Source organism: Artibeus jamaicensis, unplaced genomic scaffold, assembly GCF_021234435.1.
Source record: "Artibeus jamaicensis isolate MK-2021 breed Jamaican fruit bat unplaced genomic scaffold, CSHL_Jam_final scaffold_833, whole genome shotgun sequence".
Lineage (NCBI taxonomy): Eukaryota > Metazoa > Chordata > Mammalia > Chiroptera > Phyllostomidae > Artibeus > Artibeus jamaicensis.
This window is the reverse complement of record NW_026522056.1, coordinates 18,528,756-18,537,626: the sequence shown is the minus strand read 5'-3', so window position 1 is coordinate 18,537,626 and position 8,871 is coordinate 18,528,756. Positions and strand designations below refer to the sequence as shown.

Here is an 8,871-nt window from a genome sequence, read left to right as displayed (position 1 = left end):
GATACCAACTCGCATCTATTGGGATGGACATCATCAAAAAGACATGAAGTAAATGTTAGCAAGAACGTGGAGACAAGAGAACCATGTGTGCTACTGATGAGAATATAAACTGGGACAGCCACTGTGGGAAACAGTATAGGGAATCTTCGAAAACTTAAGACTAGAACCCTTAGAAAATTAACAATAGAGGTGCTGGATCCGTATGACTGCGCAGCTCCATCTTGGGTGCACATTCAAAGGAAACAAAATCACTGAACTCAAAACGGTATCGGCAGCACCCCGTGTTCATAGCAGCATTACTTATATTACCCGAGACGTGGAAAAAATGTAAGTGTCCATTGACAGACAAAAGGATAACACTATTGTATATTTTACACACACACACACACACACACACACACACACACACACACACACACACACAGTGAAATACTACTCAGACATAAAAAATGAGGAAATACTGCCATTTGTGACAGTGTGGATGGACCTTGAGTACACTGTGCTAAATGAAATATAGCAGACGAAGAAAGACAAATGCTAAATACTATATGACCTCAGATGTAGGATTTAAAAGGAACTCCCCCCAAATTTGTGGTTAGCAGAGGTGGGGGTTGGGGAAGAAGGAATTGGAGAAAGGTGGCCAAAGGCACCAAATCCCAGTTACAAGATAAATAAGCACTAGGGATGCGGTACACAGCATGGGGACTACAGCTAACTAACCCTGCTGTATGACATATGTGGGAATTGTTAACAGAGTAAATCCTAGGAATTCTCATCACAAGGGAAGCAATCTTTGTCTTTTTTTACTGTACCTACGAAATGACAGATAATAAATAAACTTAATGCGGTAATCACGATATATGTAAGTCAAACTATCAGGCTGTGTGTACCTTCAAGTTATACAGTGATGTATGTCTATTATATCTTAATAAAACTGGGGAAAATGAAAGGGCAGTAGAGCTACAAGGCTGAGAACAAACGGTTTTTTGATCCTCTCCATGCTGAAATCTTTAGTATGAAAGATCTGGAGGGGGAGTAGCAGTATAAAAATATCCATATATGAAATAACACAGATGATTGTAATTATGTTCATTATACTTAAAAATATAGAACTTTAATATGTTAGAAATTCCTAATATAAAATACTCTGTCCATGTAAATAAAACAAGTATAATTGTTTTGGAATATGAAATTTGAGCATGCTTTACTGAGCGGTTCCAAATTAAGTACAGGGAATGTTTATTCTTTTCCTGCAATACATTGTGGGGTGTAGGGAATACCTTGTGAATGGTAAATACTTAGGATACAGTGGTAATGGCTTCTGCATTAACACAACATAATTAACTTCATGAGTTTCCTGTAGTTACCAACTCCTAGAAGCCTCTTTGCCTAAGACTGAGGACCGACTTTAATTCCTTCCATATGGCAGTGTCCATCGACAAAAGTTAATACATAATAATACATTTTTAAAGAATGACACCATAAATCTACCAAACAGAACTATGCGTTTATTTTGAAAAATAAATAGGATAAGTATTTGATATTTTAAAATTTAATTCTTTAATGTGATGTTTTTCACATCAGACACATAGACTGTTTTTCAGACTTTCAAACATCTTACCAAACATAATTTACATATATATTCATTTAGACTACTTATTAGGAGTAAACCTAATATTGAAATTTATATAAAAGGTTACATTTATTGCTTGTTAAACTTTGCTGTGGTTTCACAGGACTGGAAGGAATACAGCCAATTTGACAAGACTGAAATCTCTAACAGTACATTCTTGTTTTACATGAAACATCAATCAGGAAGTGTTTTACTTAGGGCTGTTGGTTTAAAACATAGGGAATAAACCAATGTGAAACTAACCAAGGCAAATTACTTAACTAGTAATATTTAGAGCTTAAGTGGCTTAGTCTTTCATTGTATTCAGGTAAATTTAGTGATATGAAGTAGGCAAGAATTTTGATCACAATCCAGCAATCGATAAAGGAGCATTTTTAGAATACAGGAAGGCAAAGAGAAGGAAAACTCTAACACGTTTCTGTTCTTTAAAAGCACACAATTATTTTCTTTCCTTAAAAATTAATCTGAGCTGTCCTTTAAGCATATAAATTATGATCAAACTTACCTCTACTCCGATATGAATTTCCTCGTTTATTCCTAGAAAATACTCCAACTTTGAAACATATCTTAAGTATCTCACTTACTTAGAGAACTTTCTTCTATTTTGATATATTAGTCTCTACATGTCTACCCATGACAATCTCCTACTCGGAAAAATCTAGTCACTCCTAAGCTTCCACCATTCCGACTGCCATCTCGCCTTTTATTATATGTTAAAGTAAAATCAGAATCTCGGCCTGGTCAGGCATTGCCCCCTCTCTGACACTGCTTCATATCTCATACAGATATGAAATTGTAAGAAAAGTCACTTAACTCCTGTTGTAATAACAGAGCCAAAATTCACGCAGATGTATTCAAACGCAGACCCCCCCCCCCTCCGGGCGACCGACATAACCTGTATTGGAACTGATGTGTCTGTGTGTTAAAGGCAGACAGTGTCGATGAAACTCCTCTTTTTAATAACTGGGTTGTAAGGAGGTTATCCAATAAATTAACTTTGGAAGGAGAAACCAAGCTATCTTAACTGGTACAGAATAAAACTGAAATAGTTCAAGTTTAGAGAACAAAACATTGAGACAAATTACTTACGTGATTGAAGAGATTATACACAATTTTTTTTTCCTGCTGAGGGGAAGATAGATAAAGCACTTAAACCTACAGTTATATAGTATTTCCACAATGCCTCATTGAAGTAGGTGCTTAATAAAATTAGTAGATCAAATGAACTGACGTCCTTTCAGAACGCCTCTGGACCTCTGGTGTCTTGTTCTAGGGTCTACCTGTTTGTACAAAAGCTACCTGTCTACAGAAAGTCAGGTCTGCTGTGTCCTCTGTCCACTGCAAATGACTGCAGGGAAGGCTGACGCTCTGCTGGCTGGTGCAGTAAGGAAAGTTCCTGAGTACCCAGGAGACTCAGCACAGACCTGAAACACTTACCTCACTCATCTAGAAATCCAGAGAAGGCCCTGGCTGGTGTGGCTCAGTGGACTGAGCACAGGCTGGGAACCGAAGGGTCGCTGGTTCAATTCCTAATCAGCACATGCCTGGGTTGTGGGCCAGGTCCCCAAAGGGGACACGCGAGAGGCAACCATGCATTGATATTTCTCTCCCTCTCTCCTTTCCTTCCCCTCTAAAGATAAATAAATAAAAATCTTAAAAAAAAAAACCTAACTTTCTAAATGTCAAATATTAATTTTATTTATTAGTATAGCTTTTCTGTTATGAAAAGCTAACACAATAAAGATCAGAAAATTTCACTGATTTTTTTTGTAGGTCCAGGTTAACTGTTCACTGACGAAGAAGATCTTGAACTTCAACGTTAGTGACCTGGCCCACCTTTATCCCGCCACATCACATACTTTACATTAAAAGTCAGCATGAAAGTTGACGTTGGACGGATGAATGGCAAGTATTTTTCCAGTGGGTGAAATATTTATTTGCCTGTATTGCTTCTTAAGTGCATCTTTAATTTTAAAAATAAAACAAGATATAAAAGCAGCTGGTTTATTCTTTTGATTTATTATACATATTAAAAGTTAATTTCTTGAGATGGCACATTGGCAGGTTTAATGTTTACTGACACTAGGAATATCTAAAAGATACTGTTTTTGAAAATTTGGTTATCCAGAAAGAATGAGAAAAAATAAAGAATCTTTCTACAGTCTGAAAAGTGATTTTCTTCATAAAAAGTTGAGAGGAAACAGGCTATTTTTGATAAAGAAATGAGGCAGATTCAAATTAAAAATACAAATTTAAATGAAGTCATTTTATAAAATATGAAAACTAGCTAAATTACATGCAGAATTATTCCATCAATAATAAGAGAGGAACAGCAGTGACACTTAAATATGATAGGATTTATCCATAATAAATAAACATTTTTAGTGCAAATAGTGCAGAAAAATTTCTCAAAGTCAAGATCATAGCAATCATTCTGATCTGTACAAAACCACTCTCAGTTCTGTATACAGTCTGTACAGTGTATTGATGAATTCAGCTGCTGTGATGAATGCCAATTTGCAAATCATAAATATAAATGTGCTTAGTTATGTGTCCCATTCCTCTCTTGGCAGTTCATGTTTTCAGGAAAATCTGGAAAGAAAATTTAAAAAACCCTAAGAGTTCATTTAAGATAGTAAATTTGCATCCCTTTCCATCCTCCTCCCATTAAGACTGACTTACAAAAGGGTAACGTGACCATGAGGGAAAAGAGGAGGGGAAAGAGTTCTAGCATGTTCACATCAACAAGCAGTGACTCAGTGCCCATTTTCTTCTCGCCCCGTTGAGAGACACACACTGAATACTCCAAATCAACCTGTACCCTCAGGGACTGACAGTGTGATCTGTAAAGTAAGATATAAACAGTTCGACACTGGCACTAATCTTAAACACAACGAGACTGAGAGCAGGGGCAGACGACTTTAACTGGAGACAGAAGTGCCTGTTCCTTCCTTCCCCGTAGTCCGCTCCCCATTTTAGGGACCTCCCTGCGCTCCCTTCTCAAAGTCCACTCCTTCAGCCCAGTCGAGTGGGCAGAGGAAGCCGAACTGCCGAGTCAGGACGGACACCCCCAGTCCAGGCCGGCCCCTCCCCAGGGACTTGCAGGGAGCCCCGTGTCAGTCTCCTCTGGCTGCCTGAACTGCTAAGATCAGGCTGTGGGCAGCGACGGCCGAAGCAGATGCGGCGCTGTAAAGAAAGGCCCTCCGAAGAGGAAAAGCAGATGCAGAACTGAGAAACCAGCCGTCCGGGAAAGGGTGTGAGAGACAGAGAAGCAGCCTTGACCACTGCAGCCGCTAGTCGTGTTTTCTCTCCCAGGTGACTGAGCTCTACTTTCTTGTGTTTGGCTTGGTCTGTATCCCGGCGTTACCCAGTAACACAGCTTTTTACTTAAAGCTTGTTGGGGTGGGAATTAGTTCTTACAGCCGAATCACTCCCTGAATGAGACGGATGGAGAGGGAAGGGAAGACTGTCTTGAGATCAAGAAAAACCATGAACAGAAACGTGGGGTAGACAAAAGAACGTGACACATGAGACATCGGGAAAAATATGGGAAGTCAGAATGGATAATCTCAAGCAGGTGTCGGATTACGGAAGACCTAAACCCAGAGAGAACAACATGGTGCTGCCATCGGTAGGGGCCCAGCGCAGGTTCTAGAGCAGAGAAACCAGGGCATCGGGTGGGGCTGCCGGAAGGTCCGCCTGTCAGTCCTGTGCAGGGAGGAGAGACCCTGAGGTCAGGGGGCTGGCGAGGGCATTACGGGAATAACCCTGGCGTGAGATGGAAGAGAGACAGACTGGAAGTTCATTTTAAAGGAAGAAATGACAAAGAAGACTACTGAGGACATAGTATATGCCACAAACTAGCCGAGAGAAAGGAACTCATTATAGTTCACAATACATAAATAGCTATTGATGTTGCAGAAAAACATTTCATTTAAGCCAACATCACACTAAGAAAATACCCAAAAGGTTTCTACTGGCTATACGCTTATAATCTAACATTATGCTCCAGATGTGAGGGAAAATACGCTACACATTACACAGCACGAGAGCTGCAACGACGACATTGCACTCAGAGCAGGCGGACAGGCTCCTGAGAGTAACTCCGGGCAGCCACGCAGCAGCCTCGAGACGAGAACCGTCTGGCACGCAACTCACCTACAGCGGAGCGTGGAGCTGGCCATGCGTCGCTATCGCCTGCTGCAGCTTCTCTTCCTTGGCTCTTCTGCAGTGGCAAATCTAGAGGGTAAATCATTTCGAATACCAGTCACTTCTCCCACAATCTGTCTACTACGCCCCACATTACAGAAGAATTCTAAGTGAGACTCTTTAAACCTGTTTACACTTCAGTTTTGAATGTTTAAGGCAGTTCAGAATTTAAGGACTAAAAATTAATTTTGGCAGATAACCTTTACCTATATACACTTCTAGAATATAAAACAAACCGATGCTTTATATTAGTTCCAATTATGTAATATCAAATATCTGTATTTTAAAAATACAAAAATAAATCCTAACACTGTTAACCAGGGAAGTTAACAAATCAAAACTCCAAGGTACAGCTGTACAGCACGAAGGAACAATCGATGAAATGTTGATGCCACTTACACTAGTGCTATAACCATAGTTGTTAGCGTCCCCGAACTCCCATTTTCTTTCGTGAAACTGGGGATAAAACCTGCCCCGCCTTCCTGAACAGAACAGGCATGTGTATATATAGCACATACGTTTTACAAGTGTAGTGACAAAGGGTTATTTTTATGTATTAATATTATTTACCCTCGCTGGAGGACATTTTTCCCTGCTTCTAGAGAGGGAGGGAGGGAGGGAGAAAGGGAGAGAAACATCGATGCCAGAGAGAAGCATCGACTGGTTGCCTCCCGTATGAGCCCGGACCAGGAACTGAACTCGCAACCCAGGCCTTATGCCTTAACCAGGAACTGAACCCCCAGAGGGTCAGTTACAGGGCTCTCCTCTAACCAACTGAGCCCCACTGGCCGGGGCTAGAAGGTGAGGTTTCAGAGGAACCAGGTAAATATGTGGGACTCCGACAAAGGGCACAATACTGCTAAGTAGACTTTTTGATTTTTATCTAAATATAATGAAAATAATCATCAAACAGAAACTATTCCAGAATGTTCTTAATAATGTTTAAAAAATTAACCTCCATGGCTTCCTCTCCCTTAAAGTGACCTGTGAGGCAGGTTGCTCGGAGCACACTACAGCCACTAAGGCCACACTGGCGCCCACGTGGGGCCTTCGCTATCGCTTCTGAAACAGGCCTGTTACTTGGTTTACCTGCTTGCGTACTCACAACAAGCAGAGTTCAAGTGACAGTGGGACGCTGCTATCGTCCTCAACAGAGGCTCTTTGGTTTCCTTTCACGGCACTCAGAACTGCGGCCCAGGACGTGCTAACATTCCTTTACTCGTGAACACACTCAATTTGATATTACGCTGCCCCTTGTCCTCAACTGCGGAGTGTTACATACTGTTCTCTTCTCCATGAAGCTACTCAGAAAATCGTCTACTTCAGTCTTTCCCTCCAAGAAGTCTTCCGCAATGTTATCGGATTCTTCCTCGGCTTCGTGTGCAGCTACTTTTAATCTCGCCTGTAGGGCACTCGCACTACAGCTCTGGAAAAAAAAATCAGGTGCTATATTACTCTATAACGACCAGGAAAAGTCCTTAGAGAGACAGAAACGAGGCAGAGGCAGGGAGAAGCGGTTCACTATAGGCGCCATTTAGGCTCTTTTGGAAAAATCTGCCTCCACCAGGCCCTCTGCTTTGGGACACACGGGGACACCTGACACAAGAGAAACCAATCCGCGGGCTGCAAACTATTAAATGAAAGAAACCGGGCAAATCACTGTCCTCTCCTGGAATGCAGTATTCAGGTCGCTGCGGTGGGCACCCTCTGGGGCAGTCCCCAGGGAACCCAGCTCCTGGTATTCTCTGCCCCCGTGTAATCTTCCTCCCTTTGAATGTGGGCTGAACAAAATATGACAAAAGCAATGGGACTGAATTTAGCCGAAGAGGTGAAAACTACAAAACGCTGCTGAAAGAAACTGAAGATGACATAAAAAAATGGAAAGATAAAGCAGTAGCTATTCAGATACATGGCCAAGTATTTTCATAATGTGTGCCAAGGCCGTTCAGCAGGGAAGGAAGCCTTCGTCCACTGGTACTGGATGAACCGGGTATCCACATGTTGAATAAAGCCGAACCCCTACCTTTCCTTGTGCAAAAATTAATTCAAAATGAATCTAAGAACTAAATATAGGAACTAAATCTATTTTTAATAACAGTCCCCTCAGTGGGTGTGAGGCAGTAAACTCATTATCATCCATCACGCACAGGAATGTACAGGAAGGCACCACCTTCTTAACACTCTTGCCAACAATGGTTATCGACCTTTACCAGTTTGGCTCACAAGATGCTGTGATTTTGCTTATTATTATCAGAAGGCTGAGCACCTATTTAAATGCTTACATTTACTTGTTCATTATGCCATTTATTGAGCACCTACTACGTGTGAAGCACCAGGTGCTGGGTACAGGGGGGATAAAAAAGGACAGGTTCCTGGGTGCCTGGCATCAGGAGTCTAGCGAAGTGGTCTCCACACTTCAGAGAGAAGCAGAGTCCTCATCTGCAAACATCTGGACGAGAGCTTAGGAACCATGATTTAAAATTTTTTTTTAGCATTTCAAGAATCACTTCAAATAATTTTTATGTAAGTGGTCCAGAAGGCAGAGTAACTGTTATCTCAAAATACTCACTGGACATTCATATCTCTCTTTTTGTGAATTTCCTGTTCTTTTGCCTATTTGTAAGGGATATTTATGAACCATTGGCATTAATATTTGTCATATGTGTGAGAAGTATTTGTTCCCTTTTCTTCAGTTTTGATTTTATGATCTTCAATATAACAAGTTTTAAATTTATTAAACTTTTAAACATATCAATTCTTTCTTTTATGCTCCTGCCTACAAAGGGTTTTTCCTACATAAACCTTTTCAAAAAAATCCTAGGAGACAGTTGCCTTTCATAATTTTACGGTTTCTAGTTAAATACTCTAGCAGAAGTGTCCAACCTTTTGGTGTCTCTGGGTCACACTGGAAGAGTTGTCTTGGGCCACACATTCAATACACAAACACTAATAAAAACTGGTGCAAAAAAAAAGGTTTTAAGTAACTTTAAGGTTTTTTGTTGGGCCCCATTCATAGCCATCCTGGGCCA

General features: G+C 40.8%; 1 protein-coding gene across 2 annotated transcripts in view; it reads right to left on the bottom strand.

Annotated features, from left to right (window-relative positions):
- Window positions 1-3,633: 3,633 nt before the first annotated feature.
- VPS37A (VPS37A subunit of ESCRT-I) overlaps window positions 3,634-8,871 on the bottom strand; it is a 28,367-nt gene continuing 23,129 nt past the window's right edge. The window contains exons 10-12 of one of the 2 annotated variants that reach the window (XM_037128861.2): window positions 7,125-7,268; window positions 5,792-5,872; window positions 3,634-4,225 (exon numbers count right to left, since the gene is read on the bottom strand). In XM_037128861.2, coding sequence (XP_036984756.1) covers window positions 5,792-5,872; window positions 7,125-7,268 — 225 coding nt within the window. In that variant the 3' untranslated portion in view covers window positions 3,634-4,225. The other variant, XM_053660049.1, reaches the window with a different exon arrangement.